Raw genomic sequence first — 13,604 nt, 5'->3', positions numbered from 1 at the left:
TAAAATGTTAACTATCAGGCTGAGAAGTAACCAGATAAATTAAATTCCTTGACCAGTTAATGACTAATAATTAGCTCAACAGGTGATCTCTCTGAAATGTTTGTATTTTTAAGACTCTTTAGGTGCAAAGCATTCATTCAAGGTACTGCAGCTTTGTGTAGAATTTCAGGCACACTGGCAGGTATGATTGTAACTTTTTTTGGTGGGAACAGGACTCTTTTTAATGGCCCTTAAATTAAATTCATTCAGTCCACTCCTTCTTTCTTGTTGGAATATTAAAATGAAGATTTCCTTACAAATAGTAGATATAGTAGCTTTACAAACGTTTTAAAGCTATTCATTACAATTTCCTTTTCGAAAGTGTTTTGATCAGTCCAATAATGGCTTATTACTCTTCGAATGTCTTATTGAATGTGGCAGGACATTGTGTCACTACTTAAAATTAATGAATATCATACAAAAGATTAACAATATCGAGAGAAGGCAAAGCCAAAAATATCAGAGGCCTGAGTCCTTTTGGCTGGTTTCTCACCCCAATTACATAAGTCCTCGATTAGTTCACTTTTGGAATCGTGTCTAATACATTTGACAAGGGAGTAACCTTGGAGTGTCACTAAGAAGAAATTGATCAGGAAAAAAAAAAATGAGGTGGCAAAGAATGTTTTCAAGAAGAGGTGGGATTTAGGGTGGATGCTGGAAAAAAATGGGACCGGTTCCTTCATGCATTAAACAAACATTTATTTTTTGCCTTCTACAGGCCAGGACCTATTAGCATCTCCAGCGGATGGGTGCTCCTCGCAGACAAAGTCCAGATTGTGATTATCTCAGGGACATGAGTTACCCTCACTTTCGACCTCCTCTCTCATAAACTGGCTCCAGGCGGGGAGACTGAGGATGGGCTGGGGAGGCTGGCAGAGGCGATGCCCGCCTCGCGGAGCACATCTGCTGTGTTCTGCCGGGAGCGCCTGTCAAGCAGTGGGAGGAAAAAGCGCTTGAAGCCACCAGCCCACTCCTAAGAGAAACTCGCCTGGAAAACATCCCGCCACCCAGCAGAGTTTCTGCCGGTTTCTTTCGGAGGGTGGTGCGGAAAGGCAACTTTCTGGAACTTGAAGGAGAGGGGTGTGGGGCGAGGTGGAAAGAGCACAGAACGCCACCCCACTAGGTCCCCGCTTGGGACTCCCATCCCGGCGTCAGGCGTAGAGGGCTGTCCCGCCCAGGCAGAGCCAGGCCCGCGGCCGCTAGGCCCGCGGCCGCTAGGCCGGGCGCAGGGCTCGCAGGCCGCAGTTTCCCATCCGGCCTCGCGGGGGCGCCGGCGCCGCCGATCAGGTGACCGAGCGCCCGTCCTGGGCTGCGGGAAGCCGCCTCGTTCTCAGCCGCCGGAGACGCCGCCGCCGCCGCCACACCTAGTGGAGGAGCCGGGGAAGGCGGCTCGTTGGGGGCTGGGGCGGAGAGCGCCGGGGGTAGGGGCGGAAGGGCGGCGGGCGGAAGGCAGGAGGCTGCCGGGGCGCGAGCTGCTGCGGGGAAGGGGCTCCGAGGCGTCCGTCTCGGTTCGCTCTGTCGCCGGCGCGGGATTGGGGCGCAAGGGCCATGGGCGCGCTCTCCTAAGGCGGAGGTCCCTGGCGGGAGGGGAGGAGGCCCGTGAGAGGCTGCTGCGGAGGCCGCGGGCCGGTGACTGGGCGCCAGGCGGCCGGCGGCGGCGGCGGCACCACCATGTCGCGCTCAGTGCTGCAGCCCAGTCAGCAGAAGCTGGCGGAGAAGCTCACCATCCTCAACGACCGGGGCGTCGGCATGCTCACCCGCCTCTACAACATTAAGAAGGTGCGCACGGGCCGGGGAGGCCGCGGCGGGGGCGGGCGGGCCCGGGAGGGATGGAGAGCAAGGGAGGCCTTGGGCTTGGGGGGCGGCCGGCGGCGCCGGGTGCAGAAATCTTGGCGTCGCTGCTCCAGGCCTGACCTGGGGTCGCCTGGATGCACCGCGGCCTAATACGGAGTCCCGGGCGCCTCTCCTGGTTCGCCGGCCGGCCGAAGGCAGAGAAGCCATTTCCCGGCTCCCAGCGGCGGGATCCAGCGCTGGGCCCAGCACTGGGTGGGGGCGCCGCTGTGAGCCGGGAGTTGCCCCTTCCTCGGCGCCCCAGCCCCCAGGACGGGACCCATAGGAAAGGGAGGGTGGCGGGTGGGCGAAATTCTAGGTGGGTAGGAAAACTTGAGTGTTCCATATTCTGGCGGAGATGGCAGCAGTGAACAGGGATTACACCCCATATCCCAATTTTTTGGTGTGGGAATGTGGGTAGGGAAGGGCTGATTGGTTGAATCTCGTATCCCCTCCACTTTGCCGCTTTAGATTGCTAAATAGCTATTGAGAATATGTTGACGATTTGAGATTATTTCATTTTGAAGGTGGAGAGGAGGGAGAAGTGAGGGTGGAACCAATTTTCTGAAATACTTCTAGGCTGTGAGTCACTAGAACTGGAAAAACAACCTTCTGTGCTTTCCCCTGTGCTCTCCTCCTCATATTAGATTTTCCAGTACCATTTCTTAAAGTTTAGTGTCTGTACAAAATAAAAACCGCAAAACGCAAAAATGTTGCTATTACTGCTGATTTATAGCATAGTCTGATAATTTGAGCTGCTATAGCTAATAGGCTCATTGAAAGGCCTTTACATGTCCTCAGTACAGTAAGGAGTGGAAGACTGCACTGGAAGTTTAGAAAAGTCCATGTAAAGATAGAACAAATATTACGTTCATTATCCTGGGACAAAACAACAAAATGTCTTTTTTCTTAAGGCAAGGTTGGTAAGTTTTAAACAAACCGATAAAGAGAAAAAGAGATTTTTGGATCCCTTGAGTTTATAATGTGTCTTTGATGTCATGTCTTCATAGCTATATTTGTGGCTTTTTAATATACCGAGAATGTTACCTTTTGGTTTAATCATAGCAATAGATTGTAGGTTGAGAGGGCTTCTGAAGAAATATATATATATTTTTTGAAATCCATATCCAAGAGTTTGAGTGTAAAATTGATTTACTTTTACAATTTGATGTAGACATTGTAATTCTAAAGAGTGTCCTGGTTTAATGATGATAAATTTTGGATAAGGACAAAAATCTAGTTGCTCACCTGATTGAAAGGATTGCTTACTCTAAAGTGCAATCTGGAGAGTAACTGCAGCGTGCTTATTCAGTTTGTTACATTTTATGTGGCAGGAGCTCAGTGTCATGACAAAGCAGCCCCTCTGCATTTACGAAGGAGCCTTGGTTATAAATTTATATAGGTTGGGAATAATTCAGTCTTAAGTAGTATTACTTAGAGGTTGCATTGATCTGAGTTGTTTGGGGAGATTATGCTGCTTAAAAAACTTCGAAATTGATTCCTATATGAATTTTGTCCAAAAAAACGAGCAAGTCAAACATTATAAAAGTTAACTAGACCTGTGGTATTGTGGTTTAAAGGAAATGGTTATGATGGTTTCTAAAAGAGGAAGTGAGAGTAACATCAAAAGTGATTTGGGTAATTGGGCAAAATACCTTTTCTAAGCATTCATTAAACATTTTTATAGGATAAATGCAATCAAACTTTAATATTCCACCTTCATAAATAAGATCAAATGAAATTCTGGGCATTTGAACTCTTATAATTCCAGTTCACTGCCTTTTCTCAAAAGCACTGTTTTTATCACTTCCTGTTTTGAGAAGCTTCAGGCTCTAGCATTATTGAACTAGTGAAAGTTAAACTGAGTTGAATGTGATCGTTATTATATTTTGATTTATTGAAATGTTATATTTTAGCACTTGCCTTATATTTGTAAATTCTTAAGAAATGCGTTGCCTACCTTGCTTGAGTGTGAGTTTTCTCTGGGCAACGACGGTGTAATTTTTGAAATACTGGAGTATTTAGGGCCTTATTTGATACTAGACATCTTTAGTTAGGCCATGTTGAAATGAATGAATGATTTGCCTCCTCTGTCTCAAAACCTGTGTGCTCTGGTTTTAATAATAATAGTCTTGGGTTTGCTCCCTTTATGTAATTTTGCATGTAAATGGATCAGATAAGATTTTGGATCTTTCACCCTATAGAATTGTCAGTGAATCTGGCATATCTTCCCAGCTGGCTAGGGACTGAAACATTTGTTCAGATATCTTGCCAAAGAAGTGAGTAAGATCTGTTCACCATGTGTTTATTAGGTTCATGCTGTCTGCATTCTTACTGCATTATAAACCACATAATCTTTTCAATCTCAACCTCTTCTAGTCCTAAAAAAAAAAAAAAAAAATCCACCTTATAACACGTCTGCCAATCAGTTACCACATTTTCATTAATGCAAGTGCAGTAGATTGTCTACCAGGTCTAATTACTCTGTTTCAATTGGAAGTATATGGTGGAAATGATATTTTAGTGAATGTATACAATGAAAAATAGTTAAGTAAAATAACTTACTATTGTCAATAATATGCTTTGACGCCTATTAGGGGAGTTGGAGCATGATTACTGAAGAATTTTTTTTTAATTTCATCAGTCAAAAATTTTTGAGATCTTAATATTTACAATTTATGGGAATTTTAGGGAACTTGTAGTTTGATGAAGGATGTAATAACACATAAAAGCAAATTTTAGGCAAAAGACACGAAGGTGATTGGTAGTTTTACATTTAAATTTACTTGTTGCTTAATTCCTTTTTTTAAAATTTTATTTTAAATATATGGCTTCCTTTTTCCAGGGCTAATAATGTCACTCACTTATGTGGAGATTTGTAACATTTTTAAAGGTTCTAGCATGGCAGGTTTTGTGGTGGGATTAAGAGCATTGGGCCAGAAGTTAAGAGACTTGCATTCCAATCTTCAGTCACTGAGAGTTCTCTAACATTGGGTAGGTAATTTGACTTTTTTGAGCTTTACTTTTCCTCATCTGTAAAATGGGGAAAATTAACTGTAAAAGGAACACTGAAGTCAATTCTAGCTCTGTCTTTTTTTTTTTTTTTTTTTGAGACAGAATCTTGCTCTATCGCCAGGCTCGAGTGCAGAGGGGCGATCCCCGCTCACGGCAACTTCCGTTTTCCAGTTTAAAGCAATTCTCCGGCCTCAGCCTTCCGAGTAGCTGGGATTACAGGCATGCACCACCACGCTCGGCTAATTTTTTGTACTTTTCAGTAAAGACGGGGTTTCACCATGTTGGCCAGGATGGTCTCGATCTCTTGACCTCGTGATCCGCCCGCCTCAGCCTCCTAAAGTGCTGGGATTACAGGCGTGAGCCACGGCACCCGGCCTCTAGCTCTATCTTTATGAATTTATAGTGAAGGAGTAGAGTAGAAATTATTGCCCATTTTAAACAGTGACTGAACTCTGTTTAGTTTTCTATAGGGAGCATAATGCCTGCCCTACCTACTTCACAGAATTGCTTCTGAAGATAGAGGATATTTGAAAATTGTATTTAGGAATCTGAGCATCTTTTTTGGGAAACACTTGTTTTTCTGAAATTGTCTAGCTGCTTAACAAAGCTGCCAAATACCAAATGCCCAAAGAATACATTTTGCTGAGTTACATTTTGGGGTTTACTCTTTCTTTTTTTCCTTCTCTTTTCTTTTCCTACACCATTACCAACATGAGATTGATCTCTGTGTTGAAAAGATCTCAGTTAATACTTGTGTTTTTCTCCATCTGTTAAATTATTGCCTGGATTGTAAAGGACAGAAAAGGAGAAAAAAAAAAAAAACCCATACAACTATTACAAACTTTTAAAAAGTGGAGTATTGTGATGGTTTAAATGCAGTTTTACTTCCTTAAGAAAATTAGAGGAATATTTTTCTTTTTTTCCCTATTGTCCTTTTCTCTTGATTTTGGATAAATTTATTTTCTAAGGAAAAATTTAACAGGTTAACAGGAATAGCATTGTAAAATTGAAAATCTTTAGCTGCTATCTGCTTATTTAGTGGGGGAAGAAAAGACGTTTGTGAAGGGAGCAGTACAGGGTAAAGGGAGGGGAGTTCATTTTAGTCTTCCCTTTCAGTATTTGTTTTCATTTAGGGCATTATTTTCATTTTTGGTCAATCAGACACAGAAGCATGTTCCAAAGGTGCTTAGGATAAATAATTATTTTTAACTTTTAAGAGGCAGTGATAATCCATCTTTTGTTTCCTTTATGGAATTGTTAAGTAACTTTAAAATTTTTTAATGATTACCAAAGGTATATATGCTTATTGTTAAAAACTCAAACATAACATAAACGAGTGATTTCAAATATTCACTGTCTGCCCATCTTTATAACTTTATATGCTACTGAATTGTTAATTTGTAAGTAGGGTTGTATATGTGCCAGTTTCAAATGATTTTCTTGTTTTAAGTAGAAGAACGTATGCTGGAAAATACTTTGTTACTGCATAGTTGATTATTTTAGATATGTGATAGTAATAAAATTGCATCTTTAAAACTGTTTTATAAGCCATCATATGAGCTATTCTTTCAGTTAGTCTCAAATATTGAGGTTTTCCCTTTTAATTTATGCATTTACTCTTCATTTATTGAATGTGTTCCCTAGCATTAAGAGGTAAATTATGATGAAGTCTCTAGTGCCAAGAAATTAGTATCTTAGTGGGGAGAGAGATGTATAGATACTTAACTAAAATGCATTGTGTAAGTAGGATTGTGGGAGTCTTGAGAAGGCAATTAAAGATTACAATCTGGGAGAGGTGGTAAAGAGAAGGAGAGTGACATCTGTACTTGGTTTTGAAGTAGGATTAGAAACGTCAGGCAGGCATTGACAGAGAGTAGCTATTTCCCGTTTTAGATTCCAGAGTTTTTATTCAGTAGAATATACAGACGGTCCCCAATGTATGATGGTTTGACTTAACAGTTTGTTGACTTCGTGTTGGCACAAAAGCTATGGCATGCAGTAGTAAGTGATATGATACTTCTTGTGATCTGATACTCTGCAGTGTACTGTATTACCAGATGATTTACTCAACTGTAGTCTAATGGAAGTGTTTAAGATAGGCTAAATTAAAATACGAGGTAGATTAGGTGTGTTAAGTGCGTTTTTCTTCTTTTTTTAGAGACAGGTTCTAGTTCTGTCATACAAGCTAGAGTACAGTGGCAAGATCCTGGCTCACTGCAACCTCTGCCTCCTGGCTCAGGTGATCCTCCCACCACAGCCTTCTCAGTAGCTGGGACTACAGGCATGTGCCACCATGCCTGGCTAATCTTTGTATTTTTTTTTTTTTTTTTTTGGTAGAATTGAGGTTTCACCATGTTGCTCAAGCTGGTCTCTAACTCCTGGGGTCAAGCTATCCACCCACTTCAGCCTCCCAAAGTACTGGGATTACAGGCATGAGCTACCACATTTGGCTGATTTATGATATATATATATATATATATATATATATATATATATATATATTTTTTTTTTATTTATTTTATTGCATTTTAGGTTTTGGGGTACATGTGAAGAACATGCAAGTTTGTTGCATAGGTACACACGTGGGAGTGTGATTTGTTGCCTTCCTCCCCATCACCTACTAGGTTTATTGGAATGTAACCCCATTGTTAAATTGAGGAACTTCTGTATAAAAATAACACAATATAGTCATGCTGCATAATATTTCATTTAACACCTAAATGATGGACTGCATATACACAGCAGTCTCATAATACTGTATTCTTACTGTATTTTTTCTGTGTTTAGATACATTTAGATACAGAAATACATACCATTATGTTACAATTGCCTGCAGTATTCTCATTGTACAGGTTTGTAGAGTGAGAGGAATAGGCTTTATACCATGTACCCTATGTGTATAGTAGGCTATACCATCCAGATTTATGCAAGTACACTCTGATGTTCACACAACAATGAAATTGTCTGATGACGTTAAGCAATGCATGACTGTGTCTAAGAGTATAAAATAATAATGCTCTTCTTGCAGCCATATAATCTCTAAACTTCATTTACTTTCTAAACATTTTTCATACTTGCGGAATATCCTGTGAGTTGAGAGAGCTAGATTCTAGATAAAGCTCTGCTACTTTTTTTAGTTTGAACAAGTTATTTAACCTTTCTGGGCTGTAGTTTACTTGTAAAGTGAGGAGATTAGTGGTTCATAATAGAATCATCAGGGATACATAGTAGAATCATCTTGGAAGGTTTTTACAAATTTCATATATCTGGACCCTTACCCAAACTTACTTAAACAGAAAAAAAAAAAAAATCCCTGAAGTAGTTCCAATGTTAACTACTGAAATAAGTGAAATGTAAGTTTTTAAATACCTCTAATTTCTTTTCCTGCTAATTATTAACTGTAGTGATTTAATTTAGTTGTCTGGGTTATAACTAAATTTCTGGAAGGCTGCACGTTGGCTCTCTACTAGCAAAACCAGATCCATGGTACTTATTTGCTTTCAGCTTCTGTTATGCTTCAAGCTGTATTTTTTGGCTTTCCAAGCCATGCTAGTCTTATTGATTCTAACTCTTGTAATCTTAAATAGATACTCCAGTTCTCTCATGTTTTTGGAATACACTTTTATTAACCTCATAGGTTAATAGGAGAATTAAATGAGTTAATTCATAGGAAGTATTAGTACAGTGCTTTGTAAAAAGGGTAAGAGCTGAATAAAGGTAGCTATTGTAACTAGTTCTATTTCTGGGGCTTAGAACATAGTGAACACTTAATAAATGTTCATTTCCCCCACACCACATAGTAATTAAGCTCAAGATTACCTTTTAGGAGACATTCCTGACTATTCTATTTTACTGCTTGATACAGTTTGATATCTACTTAATGTTGAGACAAAATAATTATTTGTATTTCAGAAGTATGTGTTCCACAGTAGTCCTTTAAGTAACAATTTCTTTTTAACAGCAAAAGTGTGACAATATATATACTTAAAAAAATTGTAGTAACACCTTTGCTTTATAAACTGAGATGATCCTGAATATTGGAAGCTGAAAACTGTTTAAAGGCAACAGTGATGTATCTTCTTGTAAACTGACTAGTAGTAACTCATTTGAATCACTAAATTATTATTATTTTTTTAAATCACTAAAAATTTTAATGAAGAATTTTGAAGTGTATAATGGGTTGAAGTTTTTCAAGTTCATGACTTTCTCAAACTTGTTTAAAGGACAATAACTGTGATTTCTGTATTTTTATTATTGGCTCCAATTAAGAGGTACTTATTGATACAATTACATTAATCTGAAAGCATTTCCAGTAATTTCAGTATACTTTGCTATCAAGCCTCTTAATCCAAGTTGTTAGCAGTAGATTGCTTTCTTTTCTTTTTTGCTAGGGAACCCAGAAGCAGCTTTCTTTCCTTTTTACCTACCCAAGATAGAAGGAAAGTGCTAACTTAAAGCAGGTCAGTTGGCCAAAATATACATGATAACACAGGAGGAAAAATATAATTGGAAAACTAGTGATTAATTTGAGTCTCATTTTGCTCTTGATAGGTTTTCCATTATTGATGGACAATTTTCTTTTCTTTTTCTTGTATTTTTTTTAAAGGGGCTTTCCAGCAAAAACCAGAAAGCCTGCTAGACAAATTCTAAAAGAGCTGTAACACTGGACAATTTTCATACTGTAACATTTTCATTATTTAAAAAATTGGAACATAAAATAATGACAGGTGTATATTACTTTTACATTCCATAATTTCAGGTAATGTCTGTTCTTCCTCTCAGTATTAATTTCAAATTGTTGAAAACTCAGGGAAGAATCTTTGTCCCTTTATTCCTTCAATTTTGCAAAATGTGTGGTGTTTCTTGGTTATTAAGTCAAAGTTAAATTCCTCTTTCTAGTATAAATTGGCTCCGTTTTGTATTTTTCTCTTCATCCGTGACATTATTCAGATGGGGCTGGTTTCTGTGCTCTCACAAATAGCATTCTCACTCTGACCCCTGAGATTTTGTTCATATTTTTTCAATTGATTCATTGTACTAGAAAATCATTTTGTTCTTCATATTTTGGCTTTTTTTTTTTCAATTATTGTACTAGAAGATAAGTTATGTTGTTCTTCCATATTTTGGCAAAGGAATGTGTTTTATCCTTGAGTTAGACTAGGAATTAAAAAATAAAACTGAAGCTAGGCACAGTAGTAGTGCATGCTTGTAATTCCAGGTACTTAGGAGGCTGAGGCAGGAGGAACCTCTTAAGACCAGGAGTTCAAGTCCAGCCTGGGCAATATAGTGAGACACTGTCTCAAAAATATAAAATGGATTGAACTGATCAGGTTTTTACCTTGATAGTAACTGCTTCCTGAGGTTTTAAGCAGCTGAGGTTTTGAAAAAGTGGAGCATGATTTTAAACATTATTTTTGGGAGGGCACATATGTTTTTAGATAAGCTTTTCTAGTGTTTCGGAATCAGGTATGAATTTCTCTGTGGGTCCTGTCAGTTAGTAGTTGTGAAATCTTGATCAAGTTACTTAATTTTTCAGAAGCTCCTTTCCTCTCTGTTGAGTGATAGTTTAGATAATTTCAAAACACAGGTGTTTTGCACACAATAGTTGCCCAGTAAATGTTCTTACTTCCAGTACCTTTTGTATCTTGATTGGTTTGTTGTTGTTTTCTTCCTCTTCTCTCTCTCTTTTTTTTTTTTTTTTTTTTTTTTCTTTCTTGAGTCAGGGTCTCACTCTTGCCCAGGCTGGAGTTTGCAGTGGTGTATACAGGGTTTACTGTAGACTCAACCTCCCTGGCTCAAGCAGTCCTTCCACCTTAGCCTTCCAGGTAGCCAGGACCATAATTTTTAAAATTTGTAGGAATGGGGTCTCCCTCTTGCCCAAGGTGGTCTCAAACTTGTGGGATCCAGTAATCCTCCTGCCTTGGGCTTCCCACGTGCTGGGATTGCAGGTGTGAGCTACTGAGCAGTCTGTTTTCTTGTGTCTTGATTGTTGTTTAATCTCTTATTAATAGATATAGGAATTTTAAAATTCTATATTTGTTTCTTTTTTTGGCATGGTGGTAAGTTCTTAAAAAAATATGTAACATTAACCATGTGAAGTTAAGCTGTGATATGTAATCTTATGCTGTAACAGCTTGAGGAAAGGCCTCAGTATGGGGATTTGTGGTAGAGTGGCAGAAAAATTTGTTTTAAAGTCACACTTTAAAATGGCATGGAGTCTAGGCTTGTTGCTTCTAATCAAAGATGTTTGTTTGTGTCCTGAGTAATAACACTGTATAGTTTTCTGAAACATTCTTGTCCTTTATTTTTAGTAATAACATCAGATTTGTGTTTCAAAAAGGAACTTAGAGATATTGAATTGACAATTAAAACTGACCTAGAATTGTTTTTATGGAAAATCTTGTTTCCATAATTGAAAACTCCCTATGTATATCCATGTATATAGAAAAGTTTTATTTAAAATATTATTTAGAACTTATTTGTTAACTACATATGTACCAGGCACCAAAATAAGCAGTTTATGTGTATCTTATTTTTTAAATACCTTAACAGTATACCCTATGCAGTAGGTAGTAATAATATCCTCAATTTATTGATTAGGTAACTGAGGCTCAGAGGTTAGGCAACTTGCATAAGGTCATATAGGCTATTACCCACTTGACTCAAGAGACAAGGTTTTTAATTATTATGTTTAAGTGTATCCTTTAACATTACTATACTTTTATCTGCCACATTAAATAGTCCTAACTTTTTTGATTTTAAAGATTGCAATTAGAATATTCATGGGGAATAAAGTTCCAATTCTGATAACTGGAAATTTAAGTATATAAATATTTAAATTTATTTTAGATCTTCTGAAATTTGAAATTACAGTATTTTATGTTTTATGGAAACATGCGAACTCAAGATAAAGTAAAACATAAAGTATTCAGGGGAGTTTTTGTTTTCGTTTTTCAATTCTGTACTTTATGCATAGTTTTCTTCTTTCTGTGTAGTAAAGTACATCTTTTAGTCAGTTCTCTGAAAAAGTTTTTTTTTTGGTAGGGCTATAAAATTCAGGGATTTACACATAATTTTACATTGTATTCACCTTTTTTTTTTCCAATTGTTGGGGGTATTTGGGGGATAGAGTGCTCAAATGTTTAATTGAATTGGTAATTTGTTAAATCTTTTGAGTCATTGTGATAAGCCTTTCTGAAATATATTAGTCTAAAATGTTTTTATAACTAAATGTGATAGTGTATTTAGTTTTTAAAAATTTGGTACTTCAAAAGGTGATAACTTTGAGTTAAGGATTAATTTTGTGTAATATTGTAGATGTAATAGGAAGATACATGTTTCAAGTGTACCAACAGCAGGCTGTTTTCTAAAAATGCAAGTTGTGATTTCCTTGTCCTCAAAATGAAATTTTTTTTAGTTTGGATGGGGAAGAAGATGAATTTTTATAAACTACAACTTCTGGTTAGTTGAAATTTTGCTATACTGTTTTAATATAGCAGGAGACCTTAAGTTTTTAAAAAATTATTTTGTAGAGATAAGGTCTTGCTATATTGCCCAGGCTGGTCTCTAATTTCTGTCCTCAAGTGATCCTCCCACCTCAGCTTCCCAAAGTGCCAGGATTACAGATGAGAGCCACCATCCTAATCAACCTTCTTACCTGAATTATTTGTTATGGTTCTTTGCCAGGATATATTTGACCTAGCTGATAACTTTTAGTCATGTCAGTTTATTTTCTTCATATACTTCTTTTTTGCCTAAGTATTCCCTTTGCAAGTGTCTCTCTTATTAAGCAAATAAATCAAGTAAGTAGATTTTAGAAAAAGTTAAAATGGAGCCCAGTATTTCTATATTTATTAACCTCCGATTTTTTTATTGGCATTTTTTGAGCACTCCTGGTATGCCAAATACCCTGTAAAGTCTACAAATACTCTTTCATGCAGTGAACATAAAAACTTTTTAGCATAGGTTGTAATTATTATCTGTTTAACAGATGAAGAAACCGAGGCGCAGATAAGGAAAATCACTTGCTGATGGGTACACAGCTGTTAAGTGATGGAGCCAAGATTTTGAACATGGACAACCTGTCTTGAAACTCAGGTTCTTAATTATTAGGTTAAACTCTGTACAGTTACCACAAATGTAGACTTGAGTCTATGTTTTGGCTATGTTTAGATGTTTAGGCTTAAAGTGAATAAAGGAAATATTTGAGAGAGGGAATCGTGTTTAATAGTTGCATAAGGAAGTTAACACTGATTTGCTAGTTCTCTCTATAATAAAAACTGTTACTACTACAATTACTGTTCGTATTAGACTTTTACTTGGATAATTATCATAATTATAGCTATTATTAAAAAGCAGCTAGCATTTTTAGAGCACTTATGTGCTTATCATTTTGCTAAATGCTTTATATGGATTCTTTTATCTCTCTTCTAATCCTTATAATAACCCTGTGAGGTAAGTACTAATTTCCCCATTTTACAGACGAAGAAGCTTAGATTAGGAGATATTTTGTAATATATTCGAGGTCCCATGACTAGTAAGTTGTGAAGATTGAAACTCAGTTTTATTCCAGAATCTTCATTTTTAACCTTTGAGGCATACTGCCTCCCAATTAAGTATGTTAGATAAGGTCCACTGAGCTGTGTGGAAAAGGCAAATCAATTCCAGGGAAAGCAGATTATATACTCCTTAATTTTTTTCTCATTTTTTTTTTTTCCCCA

General features: G+C 37.7%; 1 protein-coding gene and 1 non-coding gene across 2 annotated transcripts in view; one reads left to right on the top strand and one right to left on the bottom strand.

Moving 5' to 3' along the window:
• The first annotated feature begins 1,329 nt into the window (after positions 1-1,329).
• The window catches only part of NCKAP1 (NCK associated protein 1), a 112,181-nt gene continuing 99,906 nt past the window's right edge, over positions 1,330-13,604 (top strand). Inside the window, exon 1 of the mRNA XM_017532643.2 lies at positions 1,330-1,818. Coding sequence (XP_017388132.1) covers positions 1,711-1,818 — 108 coding nt within the window. The 5' untranslated portion in view covers positions 1,330-1,710. The remainder of the gene's footprint in view (positions 1,819-13,604) is intronic.
• On the bottom strand, positions 9,489-9,550 carry LOC119471911. The gene has a single exon (XR_005201012.1). It is a non-coding gene; the product is annotated as a U7 small nuclear RNA (small nuclear RNA).

Source organism: Cebus imitator, unplaced genomic scaffold (genome assembly GCF_001604975.1).
Source record: "Cebus imitator isolate Cc_AM_T3 unplaced genomic scaffold, Cebus_imitator-1.0 Scaffold78, whole genome shotgun sequence".
Lineage (NCBI taxonomy): Eukaryota > Metazoa > Chordata > Mammalia > Primates > Cebidae > Cebus > Cebus imitator.
The sequence above is the reverse complement of the archived record's forward strand: the minus strand, read 5'-3'. Positions and strand labels throughout refer to the sequence as shown.